This window comes from Myotis davidii, unplaced genomic scaffold (assembly GCF_000327345.1).
Source record: "Myotis davidii unplaced genomic scaffold, ASM32734v1 scaffold448, whole genome shotgun sequence".
NCBI lineage: Eukaryota > Metazoa > Chordata > Mammalia > Chiroptera > Vespertilionidae > Myotis > Myotis davidii.
In genome coordinates, this window is record NW_006383009.1 from 837733 (window position 1) to 852548 (window position 14816).

At 57.7% G+C, this 14816-nt stretch overlaps 2 protein-coding genes across 5 annotated transcripts in view; both read left to right on the forward strand.

The window, feature by feature from the left end:
- HR (hair growth associated) overlaps positions 1-7276 on the forward strand; it is a 14291-nt gene extending 7015 nt beyond the window's left edge. For 2 of the 4 annotated variants that reach the window (XM_015557749.1, XM_015557750.1), the window contains exons 8-18: positions 674-755; positions 1226-1389; positions 1499-1735; positions 2168-2333; positions 2468-2573; positions 2739-2869; positions 2988-3107; positions 3204-3319; positions 5152-5316; positions 5696-5824; positions 6012-7276. In XM_015557749.1, coding sequence (XP_015413235.1) covers positions 674-755; positions 1226-1389; positions 1499-1735; positions 2168-2333; positions 2468-2573; positions 2739-2869; positions 2988-3107; positions 3204-3319; positions 5152-5316; positions 5696-5824; positions 6012-6074 — 1479 coding nt within the window. In that variant the 3' untranslated portion in view covers positions 6075-7276. The remainder of the gene's footprint in view (positions 1-673; positions 756-1225; positions 1390-1498; positions 1736-2167; positions 2334-2467; positions 2574-2738; positions 2870-2987; positions 3108-3203; positions 3320-5151; positions 5317-5695; positions 5825-6011) is intronic. The other 2 variants (XM_006778296.2, XM_006778297.2) reach the window with 1 other exon arrangement.
- Positions 7277-11415: 4139 nt separating this feature from the next.
- On the forward strand, positions 11416-14559 carry NUDT18 (nudix hydrolase 18). Its single transcript, XM_006778298.2, has 3 exons — positions 11416-11727; positions 12655-12868; positions 13087-14559. Exons 1-3 carry the CDS (start codon positions 11566-11568, stop codon positions 13686-13688), a joined length of 978 nt encoding a protein of 325 aa, XP_006778361.2. The 5' UTR covers positions 11416-11565; the 3' UTR covers positions 13689-14559.
- The last annotated feature ends 257 nt before the right edge of the window (positions 14560-14816 follow it).

Below are 14816 nucleotides of genomic sequence, written 5' to 3' on the forward strand. Positions count from 1 at the left end.
CCAGGGGCGGGCAGCTGACATGGGCGGGGAGGGAAGGAGGAGTCGGTGAGACGGGCCCTCACTGTGCACAGCCAGAGCGCCTATCCCCTCTGCGCATGTTCCAGCTCGGCACTTGCCACATCTTGCTCGAGCGGCTTGCTTTCCGGTCCTGTCTGTCCACATCCCAGGCACAGACTCCTGCCGGCGGAATGTTGGCTCATCTCAGTATTCCCTGCACCTCTCACATAGCAGGTGCTAGATAGGCATTTTGCAAAGCTTTTATGAAGCTTGAGTTTTTGTTATAAAAGTTATTCATTCAAGAAACAGTTTATTGAATGCATTTTGCATGGCAGACTCCATGCTACATACCCGTGGTGGAAAATTTGGAAAATACAGACAAGGGGGATAAGGAAGAAAATGACAGTGGCCTGTAACACCACACGATCATTTTGGTATCAGTAGTTTGCCTATCTGTTTATTCGAGTCTGTTCTAGTGTACTTCAGATTGGACTGTACAAAGGATTCCATGAGCAGCTTTCCCCCACCTAACGTTATATAACCTTTTGCTTCTTGTAAACATGATTTTAGGACGTACAAGAGTCTGTTGTTAATGCTTGTGGGTTGAGTTGGATTGAGTTGCCTTTGCCATTTTAAAATCTCTGGTTGGACTGGGGGTGGTGGATGGGTTTAACAGAAGGAGCCTAGAGAAAAAAACACCCCAACTCCACAACCTTCCTGCACGGAGGACACCAACAGGACCAAGGACATCAAAGCGGGTGAGGCCCCTGCCCCTGGTTCCGACTGGGGTGGGCGTGCTGGGCCAGGTGGGAAGCCTCAGGAGAGACTGGAATGGCTTTAGCCGCCCCCTCCCCCAATTGCTAGCACTCTTCTCAAGTGACTCCAGAGAAAGTAAATCTAAACAAAACCTCGGACAACCCTCCTGAGCTCTTTCCAGCCAGAACCCCTTCCTGAGCCCTCCTTGGGAGAGGCTCTGGAGCTGCCAATAGGAAGGCTGGGGTGGGAGGCGAGTGCATCCAGAGCAATGGGCCAGTCAATGAGGAGGGAGTGGAGCGAAGGGCCAGCCAGTGAGAAGAGAGTGGAGCAATGGGCCAGCCAATGAGGAGAGAGTGGAGCAATGGGCCAGCCAGCGAGGAGAGAGTGGGCTCGGCCGGGAGATGAGGAAGAGCATGTGGGCAACGGAGCCTCAAGAGGAAGGGGAAGCCTTCACTGTTTTCCTCCTCAACAGAGACCCTGGACTCCACAGAGACCCCTGCCAAGGACCGCGCCAGCCGAGGGCCCCTGCCTTGTCCCTCTCTCTGTGAACTGCTGGCCTCCACTGCGGTCAAACTTTGCTTGGGGCACGAGCGGATACATATGGCCTTTGCCCCTGTCACTCCAGCGCTGCCCAGCGTGAGCACGGGCATGGGGGGCACGCTGGGGGCAGAGGTGGGGCTGGCTCTCCCTGCGAGTTTGGCAGGTCCTGAGCCCCTCTGCCTTCCGTCACCCCCTGCCTCCGTAGGATGACCGCATCACCAATATCCTGGACAGCATCATCGCGCAGGTAGTGGAACGGAAGATCCAGGAGAAAGCCCTGGGGCCTGGGCTGCGGCCGGGGCCAGCCCTGCGCAAGGGCCTGGGCCTGCCCCTCTCACCAGTGCGGCCTCTGCTGCCTCCGCCGGGGGCTTTGCTGTGGCTGCAGGAGCCCAGGCCGCGGCGAGGCTTCCACCTCTTCCAGGAGCACTGGAGGCAGGGCCAGGTGAGGCTCTCACCACCCCGCTGCCAGCTCTCACAGCCTCGCCTCCCCTCCGGGCCCTGATCCCTCGGCCTGGCCCAGCACTTCCAGCAGCGGTTCTCAACCTGTGGGTCGCGACCCCTTTGGAGGTCGAACGACCCTTTCACAGGGGACGCCTAAATACATCCTACATATCAGATATTTACATGACGATTCATCACAGTAGCAACATTACATTTATGACGTAGCAACGAAAATAATTTTATGGTTGGGGGTCACCACAACATGAGGAACTGTATTAAAGGGTCGCGGCATTAGGAAGGTTGAGAACCACTGACTTAGAGGGAGCAGCAGGGCTGGTCCCCGAGCTGTTCTGTGATCTCTACCACACATCCGGGCCTGAGCATGTTGGGCAGCCCATCTTTCTCCCCATGTCCCCGTCCCCCCCCACTACAGCCTGTGTTGGTGTCAGGGATTCAGAGGACATTGCAAGGCAGCCTGTGGGGGACCGAGGCTCTTGAGGCGCTTGGAGGCCAGGTGCAGGCGCTGACCCCCCTCGGGCCTCCGCAGCCTACAAACCTGGGCACGGCAGCCTTCTGGGATGGATTCTCCCGGCCTGAGGGTAAGTGTCTTTGGTGTGGGGTAGAGGGAGCTGGGAGCCAGAGCCAGGTGGCAGCGGAGGCCCAGAGGGCCCTGGGGGCAGCTGGAAGCAGGGCCTAGGGCAGAAACAGGACTGTGTTGCTGCCCCGGGGACAGGGCCTCTGGGCAATGCCCTCTCTGTTCCTCCCCTAGTTCGCCCAAAGTCATCTGAGGGCTCAGTCCTCCTGCTGCACAGAGCTCTGCGGGATGAGGACACAAGCAGGTGTGTGTGGGACCAAGGACTGCCCCTCCCTCCTCTCCTCCTTACCCCCACCTGCGACCCTTGGTACACTCTGCTTGCCTCTGGGAGTGACCCCTGGAGTGGAGGGCTTTGATGGGGTCTCTGGTGCCTGGGTTGAGCCTGCTGGGCATGACTCCTCCCCCACAGGCTGGAGAACCTGGCTGCCAGCCTGCCCCTCCCAGAGTACTGTGCCCAACATGGGAAACTCAACCTGGCTTCCTACCTCCCACCGGGCCCTGCCCTGTGTCCACTGGAGCCCCAGCTGTGGGCAGCCTATGGTAAGCATGCACTGCACTCCTGCCAGTCCCTGCCCCATTCCTATCATCTCTGTGCCTATACGTCTGTGCCAAGGTTCTGGCACCTTTTCCCAACTGTCCTTTCTCTGCCTCCGTGCAGGTGTAAGCCCACACCGTGGGCACCTGGGGACCAAGAACCTCTGTGTGGAGGTGACTGACCTGGTCAGCATCCTGGTCCGTGCTGAAGCCCCACTGCCTGCCTGGCATCGGGCACAGAAAGGTGGGTCCTCAGGCGGAAGCAGGGTGGGGACAAGCTGCAGATGTGAGGTGCTGTGTCTGCCTGCCCGGGGCTCTCCTGACCGTCTTTCTCTCTCAGACTTCCTCTCAGGCCTGGATGGGGAGGGGCTCTGGTCTCCAGGCAGCCAGGTCAGCACCGTGTGGCACGTGTTCCGGGCACAGGATGCCCAACGCATCCGCCGTTTTCTCCAGATGGTGAGGAGGGAGACGGGACCCTGCCCTTCCCCGATGCAGCCCCTCGGCTCCCTGGGAGCAGGACTTCCCACCCAGGAGCCCTCCCTGTCTGTGTTCTCTGTGCTCCCCACTCCCTCAGGTGAGCCTCGACTCACACGCATGTGCAGAGAAGGCAGACTGGGACCTTGTGGGAGTCATGCGGTGGGTGCACAGAAAGAGCAAGGGTTGAGGTGGGAGCCAGTGATGACATGGACTCGGAGTTGCTGCAGGCTAGGCACTGTATTGAGGCCTTGGTCCATTAGCTCAGTTCACGGTCACACCACTCCTTCATACACACAGGCTGCTTTCCCATTTTGCAGATGAGGAAAACTGAGGCTGAGTGGTAGAGCTGGGACCTGAGCTTATAGCTGTTCCCATCCCAGGTCACCACCCTGTGCTCCTCCTGAGGCCTCCCCTACATAGGCAAAGGGAAGCCCGTCTGAGATGCCCACCTGCTAAGCTCCCTTAAGTCATTGGCATCTCATGAGGAGGTCCTAGTAAGTAAGGGCTGAAGGAGGCCACCGGGCAGGTGGAGGGAGAGACTGGACCACACTGAGGGGCAGGGGAAGAGAAGGTGAGCAGGAGGCAGGAAGGGCCAGCGGCTGGGACCAGCGTTGAGGTTAGGGCAGGTCCAGTTTCAAAGTGGCTGAGCTCGGATTGTCCTGCGGAAAGGATGTCCACCAAGTGTCACCCCTGCTAAGGCATCTGCTCACATGCAGACATGCCGATGTCAACATGGCTGCCCACAGGCATGCACATCTGCAGATATGTCGACAGGCACATGTAGACCTGTAGATGCACACACAGATGCTGGAACACATCTACAGAGGGGAGCAGACAGAAGCATCCCTTCATACCCACATGGCAGTCCCATATGGCCAAATCCAATGACACATGGGGAATCTGAGGGGTGCAGTCTCACTGGGTGGCCTGGGGAGCACTGACCTAGCCCCAGGGTGGACTTGAACTCGGGGGCGGGGTCAGAGGAGCCTTGGATCCTGCCTGGAGCTACCCGAGGGTCCAACCTGGCTTTACCAGTCTCCCCCTCCCCGTGGCTCAGTCTTGGAGCCCGAAGCCCAGAGACCATTGCTGAGGTTCTAGCTGAAGGGGTGGGTTTTGCTGGTGGCCAGTTGGGGTGAGAAGCTGGAGTCAGCCCCCATAGGTATTCCCTAGGCATCTGCTCTGGCCTCTGCCGGTCCCGGTCTGCCCAAGGAGCTCCCTGCTCGGGTTTGGCTGGCAAAGCCACCCCCATGGCTATGCTTGCTTCAGGGGCCCTGGCCCGGACGGGCCAGCCTGCCCATCCACTGGGAATCAGAGCTTCTGTGTGTCCTTGCTGCTTCTGAGTCTGGGATCATAGAAGAATTTGGATTTTCTCTCCAGGAACACCTAATCACCTACAATTTAGCGCACAATTCCGATGTTCGCTGGAATCCAGGTTAAGAGCTGCTGGTATAGCAAGTTCATGAGTTGGGACTATTGAGGGTGCCTTCCTGGGTTTTGGAGAAAGGGGTATGTTTGTGTGACTGAGAGGGCCCAGGGCCAGGCTCCTCAAGGCCTCTGGCTTCAGGAAAAGCGGGGATTTAGACCCCCCTCACCTCAGGGCCCTTAATCGTTTCCCCTAAGCTCCTTTCAGCCAAATCTCCAATCTGCCAACCTTAGTGGCCGCAGCCCCTCACCACCCAGCCCCTTTCTCTCCCTCCTACTAGTATGTCCTCTCTGCTTGCCCTTCAAGCCTTGAACACTCAGCTCTTTCCAGTGCCCACAGCCCTGCCCTCGCCTCCCTCCCTTGCTCATTCCCCTTTCTCTTCTTTGAGGTGTGTCCGGCTGGGGCAGGCAACCTGGAGCCTGGCACCCCAGGAAGCTGCTACCTGGATGCAGGGCTTCGGCGGCGCCTGCGGGAGGAGTGGGGTGTGAGCTGCTGGACCCTGCTGCAGGCCCCCGGAGAGGCCGTGCTGGTCCCCGCAGGGGCTCCCCACCAGGTGCGTCCCCAGGGGCCCGGCTCTGCTGAGAGCTCGGAGTGCCAGAAACAGCGAGAACAGCAGCACAGCGATGCTGCATCCCCCACCTGGTATGGCCTCGCCCCTCTCCAGACCCGGGGACCTGGGCTGGGCAGGAAGCACACTCCCACTGTGGCATTCTTGAACTGGGCTTTGGGTCCGTGGGTGCTGACTCTGCCTGTGCCATCTCTGGCATCCCCTTGGCCTGGTTTTGGCTATGCCCTTGGGGGATGCTGGTGCTGGACCCAGAGCCTCTGTTCTCTGAGCGCTGGGCAGGGTCATGATGGGAAATAGAGATCAGGGCCAAGCTGGGAAGCCTGAGTCTCCACTGACCCTCCTGTTCCCCTCCTTCCTGGCACAGGTGCAGGGCCTGGTAAGCACAGTGAGTGTCACTCAGCACTTCATGTCCCCCGAGACCTCTGCCCTCTCTGCTCAGCTCTGCCACCAGGGATCCAGCCTGTCCCCTGACTGCCGCCTGCTTTGTGCCCAGGTGAGTATGACGCTGGCCAGGGAGCTGGGTGTGCTTCCCAAGTCCTCCTGTGGCACAGCTGGGGTGGCACAGCAGGTACAGCTCTGTGCCAAGCAAGCAGCTAGCCGAGGCCAGGAAGGGCGTTCTTCTTGGTGGGGAGAGCCCACGAATGCGATTGTGAACTCCGTGTCCTCTGTTTTTCTCCTAGGTGGACTGGGCTGTGTTCCAGGCAGTGAAGTTGGCTGTGGGAACATTACGGGAGGCTAAATAGAGGGATCCCAGGTGTCTGGGGTAGAGGTGGTGGGTAGGTAGCCCAGGTGCTCAGCTCAGGCACAGCATAAGCAGAGAAGACACTGGGGACTTGGGGACTTTTGGTCAATTCCACACGCACCACTCCGGGTACCGGCAGGACACCCTGTTTCCCGCTTCTAACCTGGGCCCTAAAGCCAACAACCACAGTGCCACTGAAGTTCACACCTGCCCTTCGCAGGCTGGCACCTGCTCCGCCCCGTGCCCCTCTCCATGGTACCCGGCCCACACTGGGGGTGACTGACTCCCTTCACCCCCCTGCCCCCCAACCCAGGAGACAAACAGCCTTTCCTTGGGGGACTTTGGGAATCACTCTGGCTTAAGCAACACCTTCTGCTCCCTCATCTCCTGCTTTCCCACCTGCGCCAAGCTCTGTTACACACCCACCTCCTCACGGGACTCTGGGCGCCCATGCACTGCAGGCATCTGGACAAGGGGCCACTGAAATCCTGCCCTCTTGTTCAAGAGAGAGCTGTGACGCATGAGGCGGGGGCGGCCTCAGGACACTACCCAGGCTTGGCTGAAGGGAATGACAGGGGTGAGGCCCTGTCCCTGTTCCCTCCTCTCCCCTCCCTCCTTCCTATTTTCCATTAAAGTCTGTTGTTTTCTGAAAGCCACCAGGCCAGTGTGTTGGCCCTGCTCCTCCTGGCCACAGATTGGGGAGGGAGGGGAGACATGGAAATGGAACCAGGTGGGCAGGAGCTGGTCTGGCCCTGACAGGGGCCTCAGACACCCTGCCTGCTCTTCTTCCCTGGACCTGGGTCCCTCCCTCTCACTGAGCAGATGGAGCCTTCCAGGGGGGTACCCTGAGGATGCTCCTGACAAGCGACAATAGCAAGGCAGAACCCTGGACACAGCAACAAGGTGGCTTTAACCCCAACCCTCCCCGAAAACTCCAGGCTACCCCATCTCTTCCATCTGATCTGACTTGGAGCTCCGGGAGTGTGGCCCAGGAGAGCCCCAGCCAGGGCTTGGCCTGCTGCCTGCGCTGGTTGGCAGCCCCTCCCCATCCCCACGGCGCTCTGTTGTGGCTCTGCCTGTTCCCCTGCCCTAGCACACCTCAGCCAGCATGCTCCCACTCGTCATACCTGATTGTTCTGCGGTGGTTCGGGAAATGTGTGTGTGATTTTTTTAATAAAATAAATTTTTTTATTATAAATTTAATACACTTTCAGAACATTTAGAAAATAAGAAATGTCACCTGTAATTCCCTCTCCACTTACTCTCAACCCAACCACTGATCGTATTTTGGTATATTTCCTCCTAGTATTTCCTCGTGTAAAGGATCTGTGTTACATGCAGTTGAATTGGTTTGCTTTTTACTTGGTTTCTCTCTTTTAACCAACGCTCTTGTGATCATTTCCTGGGTTGCTACCTAACCTTCATTATTAATGGCTGCTTATATTCCCTTACGTGGCTTTGCCATGATTTACATAGCCATCCATCATTTAAAAAAAAAACACCAAAAAACGTTCCTTCGTTGTCTGCAAAGCTAGATTATTTCCATTTTTTCATGTGATAGAAAAACAAAATATTAAGGGACTCCTACACTTCACTGTGCCACTGCTTTCCTTTAAGTCAGGGGTCTTCAAACTTTTTAAACAGGGGTCCAGTTCACTGACCTCAGACTGTTAGAGGGCCGGACTATAGTTTAAAAAAAAACTATGAACAAATTCCTATGCACACTGCACATATCTTATTTTGAAGTAAAAAAACAAAACGGGAACGAATACAACATTTGTATTTGCATGTGGCCCGCGGGCCGTAGTTTGAGGACCCCTGCTTTAAGTGATTTCATTTCATCCGGTGTCATGATTCTGAGGTAGATGTTATTTATTTCTATTACACAGAAGAGGAAACAGGCAGGCTGGGGTCGGGGGGGGGGGGGGGGGGGGGGGGGGGGGGGGCTAAGTGAGTCACCCAAGGCCACACTGCAATTTCAGTGGCAGAATTGGGATTTGAACCACTTGTCCTGACTCCAGCCGCCTCATTTACTTGGGGCTTAATGGCCTTTGCAGATGGCTCTGCTGTCTGCTCTGTCCTCCTTCCAATACATGCACTTTATAGCTGATCATGTTCCAAGTGGCACTGGGTGACCCATCCCTACCTACACTTCTTATATAGCTTTGTCCTGATGTCACCCCAGAACACCAAATGCAGGGTCCTTCCTCTGAGAAGACGGGGGTGGCTCTGCCATGGGGTCTCTTTCTTCCCCACAGACCTCTGCTTGGGGTCACAGTACCCTCCAGGGAATATTGGGTCGGGCTCCATGCAAACAGCAGCTGGACCAACTGTCCCAGGACTGGCCTTGGGCTGAAGCCAGTTCAGATGGGGACTGGCCTTGAGCCTTGAGGCACTTGGTGGCCCTCTAGAGGCTTAGCTTGTCCCCCACCCAGGCCAGCCCTGCTCTTCAGGCCTCTGCTTTCCCAGCAGCCCCACTGCCCACCTTCACCTCCAGCCTCCCTCGCTGGGCCGGTTGGCGAGGCACACCCTCAGTGCTAGAAATGACCTCAGGTGTGTATACTTCATGCTACCTCTTTCTTTTTTTCTGATAAAGTACATTTTCTAGATTCTTCATTTTGAAATGATTGTAGATTGACAATCGAGTCACCAAAATAGCACAGACCATTCCCAGTTATCCTTCAGCCAGCTTCCGCTCGTGTTAACATGGCACATAACCACGGCACAATGATCAGAACTAAGACATTGGTTTCCATACGACACTATTAACTAAGCAACAGACTTTATTGAGATTCACTAGTTTTCCCTCGATGTCCATTCTGTTTCAGGATTCACTTCTGCCTGTGTCTTACCAATGACGCAGGAGGTAGATGTGGCTTTCCCAAGATCACAGCAAGCTAGTGGCATCGCCCAGGTTGAGGCCAGACCTCCTCCCTAACCCTGGGCTACTGCCCTCCTTACCCTTCCCACTTTGACAAGGGACAGGGTTTGTTGCTCTGTGGCCAACTCTGGTGTTACAGACACCCTTGCCCCGCCCCGCCTGCCCATGCCATCCCTTCGGTTTCTGAGGTTGCCTACACTGCCCTTCTGCACTCCTACTCACATGCATAAGTGGGCCCATGTGCCCAGGAATGGCTGGCTCAGGCTTCGCTCCTGTGGGCACTGTACTGTGTGGACACTCTGGGCCACCCCGCTGCATGGCCAGCCCCACCTGCCAGCGATCTTCCCTCTCTGGAAATGGAGGGCACGGAGCAGACATGAGGGAGACCTTTCTTTGTTTCTGGTTCTGAAGGTTTCTATCTCAGCCCCCCATCCTCAGCTTTTCCCATCTGTCTCAGGGCCTCTCCTGCCTCAGTCTGGGGTGTGCCCCCTTCCTCCCAAAGCCTGAGAAAGCCTGCCTTCTGTTGTCTCCCTCAGCTCCCAGGAAGGGCTGGCACAGTCCGAGGGCCTCGCCAGGGCTGCCCTTCACAGTTTACAAGCGGCTTTCATAGTTGCCTCCTGTGCTCCTCACCACAGAGGTGATTAGGTCCACTTCAGAGGAGTGGAGCACTTTTCCCAGCGATAATGGGGGGAGTGGAGCCGTGGTTTGTTGAAGTCTTTGCTCTTCTAGGCAGGCAGGCTGTCTGGTGTTTATCTTAGGCTGCCTCTGAGGCTCTCACAGCCCTGCCCAGACATGACCTCATTCTCTCTCAAATCATCCCCGGGAGGCAGAAAGGAGTCTGGGACCAACGCTGTCCCCACTTCACAGATGGGAAAACTGGGGGATACACACACACACACACACACACACATGTTAACAGGTGACTCTGCAGTGCTATGGGCCTCTAAGCCTGGTGAGTTCAGCTGTTGGGAGGCAATAGGTCTGGGGCTGGGAGCAGCAGCGTCAGCAAGTGCCTCCAAAGAGTGTGGGCCCACAGCCTCATACAGCGCCCGCCTCCAGGGATCTCAGTTCATGTGTGAGAAGGGCCTAAGGAGGCAGACGTGGTGTGGCTGGAATTCCCTAGAGTCTACTAGTTCCATGGTGGCCCTGAAGGCACACTTCATGAAAGTGGGCCTTTGTGTTGTAGCAACAAGTGCTGTGGCCAGGAGGGCCCAGCCGGGGGTGGGGGCAGTTGGTGGGCTGCCTGGTAAACAGCCCATGGAGCTCCTCCATGACATCTCACCTCCCAAGAACCCTGTGAAGGAAAAGCTGTGAGCCAACCCCCAGATGGGGAGACTGATGCTCACAACTTACCCAGGGACACAGCCAGCCAGTGGGCAGAGGTCGGGCATCTGGCTCCAAGTCCATTGCGTTGTCTGCTCCACCAAGCGACTAACCTCCTCACCCCCACCCCACCCCCAACACACACACACACACACACACACACACACACACACACAGAGGGAGGTGCACAAAGGCAGTAGGAGGAAAAGGGGAGACTTAACTGAGGATCCCAGATTTGGCTGGCTTCACAGTTTCACTCCAGCTGGCCCTGCCTTCCTGTCCTGAGAGGTGGTTAAAGGAAGCTCTGAGGAGGAAAGGTCAGGCTGGGAGAGAAGCAGGAGCTCGCCAAAATCCACACCCTGCTCTCAGAGCAGCAGGCTGAGCCAGCTGGCGGTGGGGGCAACAGAGATGAAGGCGCAGAAACTGGCCCCTGCTCACGGGGGCTCCCAGGCTGCAGGGTAGAGGGCGCTGAAAGAGAATAGGAGATGCCAGGCAGGGGGCTGGGACGCTGATCCCAGGACCTCTCTGCCCCATCCCCCTTCTCCCACTGCCAGCCACACCTTGACCATCCCAGCCCTGCTCCCTCCCTCCTCTGAGCGCTGTCACACCTCCAGCTCAAACCAGTCATTTAGCTCTCGGCTTATAACCCTGAGTTGACTTTTTATTATATGTCTACATCTACCGTCCCAACTAGATCAGAATCTCCTCCAAGGCAAGAGCTTATGTCCTCTGTTACAGTACATTTTTGGTGGGAAAAAAAGAGGTTATTTAGGACGTGATCATTTTGGGCAATGCAGTGGTATGTTTATGACAAAAAAGCTGGACAATGCATCGCGGCCCAAGACCTCCGTGACGTCATTCGGCTTGTGACGTCACCGTCGCTGGCTACTGTGGCGCTCCGCAGCCCACAGGCAGGATGACGCAACCGTCAGAACCGGTGCGGGCCTGTGCGCGCTGGAGATGTTAGCGAGGGTGGCGGCTAGAGGTACCGGGAGAGGGCGAGGAGAAACGGGCAGAGAAGCCCAAACTGGGTGGTGTTCGCCTGGCCCCGACTGGCCCCGCCTCCGCGATGACAGACGCGGGTCAGCCAATCCGGGCCGGCCGCGGGGAAGCGCAGCCTATCAGCGGCCGGGGCTCGGCCGGCGCTTCCGTGTTCGCTCGCGAACTCCCGGCGCGAGTCTGCGGGGGAGGGGACGGAGGCCCAGGCAACGCACCGGGGCTCCCCCACGGCGCTCCCCGCCCGGCCTGCGGGTCTGCGGGCCCAGGCCGCCGCCTCCCAGGGGACCGGATGGCCTCGGAAGGCCCGGCGGGGGAGCTGGAAGCGGTGCTGGCGGGTCAGGGGCTGCGTGTGCAGAGCTGGGACTCGGAGCCGGCCGGGGAGCTGCCGGCACCCGTGCGGCTGCGGAGGAACGTCTGCTACGTGGTGCTGGCCGTGTTCCTCAACGAGCAGGTGAGCGTCCGCCGCCGGCCCGGCCCGGCCCGCCGCCCGCCCCCGGAGCGCGCAGCCAGCCCCGTGGGGACCGAGGACCTACCGGCAGGAACCAGCGCTTCTTTGTGGGTGGCGCTTCCCAGTTTTGCAAAGCACCGTCATACTGAACACTGAGCCTTGTGCGCCGAACCCTGAACCCTGCGATTGTCAGACGCCCTCACAGAGGAAAAAAACCGAGTCCAGGAGCATGTCTGTCTCATCGCACTAGGCCTCAGCCCCTAGCGGGCAGCGCTCGTATTCCTCTTCCTTTCCCGCAACGTAGGGAGCACAGGCTGGCGGAGTGGGCGCTCTCTAAGATGCAGGAACCTCCCCTGGTCCCTCGGGCAGTGAGGGCGCAACCTGTGCTCACATTCAGACCTTGCTCCTGTGTGATGCTCTTTTTGGTGCTGATCTCAGTACAAGTTGCTGTGACAACAGCTAGAAGGGCCCAAGGCCATAGGTAGGAGTTAGAGGGGGTGTCCGTGGGGGCATGTTTCAAAGCCTAGACTTCAGTGTGAGGACAGGCCACAGCAGTTTGCAAAACAAGAGGGGAGAGGAGAGAGACAGTAACATATGCGGACAGTGCAGGACGCATGGCAACCCCCACTGTGGGGTGTGATCCCCAGCCCCTGAAGCAGCTCCCAGGAATCTCAGCCCCTTTCTGCAATGGAAGTCCGAATGCACAGGGGTACATTGCAGAGAGGGACAGCGGTAGCTGGCAGCCACTCAGGGGCCATTCCCTAGGAGAGCTCAGCGGTTTGAGGGTGTCCACTAGTAAGGGGGTACTGGGTGACTGTGTTTGAGATGTGACCTGGCCCCGCGGCGGGGGAAGGCTGCTGGCTGTGCCCCCCCTCCTTCGGAGATCCCAGCCTGGCTGTGTGAGGGTGAGGATTCTCTCTCTCCCCTCAGGATGAGGTGCTGATGGTCCAGGAGGCCAAGAAAGAATGCTATGGGTCATGGTACCTGCCTGCGGGGAGAATGGAGCCTGGGGAGACCATCGTGGAGGCCCTGCAGCGGGAGGTGAAGGAGGAGGCCGGGCTGCACTGCGAGCCCCTGACATTGCTGTCTGTGGAGGAGCGGGGCCCCTCCTGGATCCGCTTCGCGTTCCTTGCTCAGCCCACAGGTACTAGTACAGCACACCTGGTGGCAGTGCGGGCAGGGGGCAGTTGATAGCTTTCCCCCTGCTTGTCCTCAGCTGAGATCAGCCCCTATTCTGGCTGGTACAAGCCTGGCATCTCCAGATTCCAGCCTCCGAGTCAGGGTTAGAGTGCCTCGGTGGGCTCTTTGCCAGCCCTAGCACTTCTGTCAACACAGACCCTTCCCCCCCCTCCTCTCCCCCAGGTGGAGTGCTCAAGACTTCCAAGGAGGCAGATGCCGAGTCCCTGCAGGCTGGCTGGTACCCACGAACCTCCCTGGCCACTCCTCTGCGAGCCCATGACATTCTGCACCTGGTTGAACTGGCTGCCCAGTACCGCCATCAGGCCAGGCACCCTCGCATTCTGCCCCACGAGCTTCCCTGCAGTGTGGTTTGTCAGCGGCTCGTGGCCACCTTTACCAGTGTGGCCACCCAGACAGTGTGGGTGTTGGTAGGCACAGTGGGGGAGCCTCACTTGCCCATCACTGCCTGTGGCTTCACCCCTATGGAGCGGAGGGGTGGCATCAACATAGCCATCTTGCGGCTGCTACAGGAGTGTCTGACTCTGCACCACTTGGCAGTGGAGACCAAGGGGTTGCTGGGGCTACAGCACCTGGGCAAAGGCCATATGGATGGCGTCTGCCTGAATGTGCTGGTGACGGTGGCTTTTCGGAACCCAGGTGTCCAAAATGAGCCCCCAGAGGTTCGGGGTGAGAACTTTGTTTGGTGGAAGGTGATGGAGGAAGACCTACAAAGCCAGCTCTTTCAGAGGCTTCAGGAATCATCTGTTGTCCCAGTCAACAGATAGAAAGGTGCCCTAAGTAGACACGGATTTGCTGTCCGTGCTCCCTCCACATGGCTTCCCCTCCCTCTTAGGGAGGCAGGAGGTTGGCAATCAGGGATCCTGTTGTATTGGGGACAGGATAGTTCTCCTGCTTCTCAGGGGGACTTCCATCTCTCCTCACCATGAGCAGGTCCCTACATTGCACCCGAAGGGACAGTGCCTGTAACCAAGCAAGGAGTCCAGAGCTCAAGGGGATATGGGAACAATCTGAACCCGAGACAGCATCTTCTCTTCTACACCAGGTTCTCAGGCACTTGGAATATGAAGGGGTTTCTGGGGGAGGTCACTCCAAGGACTGTGTCCCTTGCTGAGTAAATAGGTGTTGCTTACTTTGCCTTCCTGCCTAAATGTCTCTGGGGGGAGGAAGTGAGCAGGAAGGGGGGACTGCCCTCAGAAGAGAAGCTCCTCCCCTTGTCCCTCCGAGGCCTTGCCAGACCGCAGGCTGACACAGCAGGGGCCAGCCTGGGTGCTGGGAGCCAGGAGCAGGCAGGCTTCCTGCTGCCCACCTCGGCCTGTCTTGGGCACACTGAGAACCTCTTCGTCCTGTCTGCCAGGTAGGATGTGACCACATCCCCTCCAAGTTTTGAGCAGGGAGAATGCCAGGGAAGCTTCGGGTAGGTGAGGAGTCAGGCGCTGCCCAGGCCTGGATTTCCTTCTCCTTGAGCTGATCCCTCCCCATTCTGCTGCTGGGCCCCTGGCTCTTGCCTCTGCCTTTTTATAACTCTAGCCCAAACCAAACCCAAATCTTCTCATTTCCCCTTAGCCCAGCTGAATCATAGTAGGAATGAACTTTACTAAAATTTAAAGGAAAACCAAAAGGAATGAACAAAGAAAATACATTGTGTGCTCCTCACTGCCTCTGAAGTCTAGATCTCTGATTCCAAGCTGGGAAACACTTGGTTGGGCTTCCCTGCTGAAGTAGCTATACTCTGGCCCTGCATGAGGGACCAGGGGACCCGAGGGCCCCCGGCTGCTGCCTGCCTCTCTTGGCCACCATCTTGTCTTTCTTTCTGGCCCGTGGGGCTGTCTGTGGTAGGAGTCCTCCTGTCCATCTGAGGATAAATACCTCCTAAGATGCAGCAGAACCCTTCT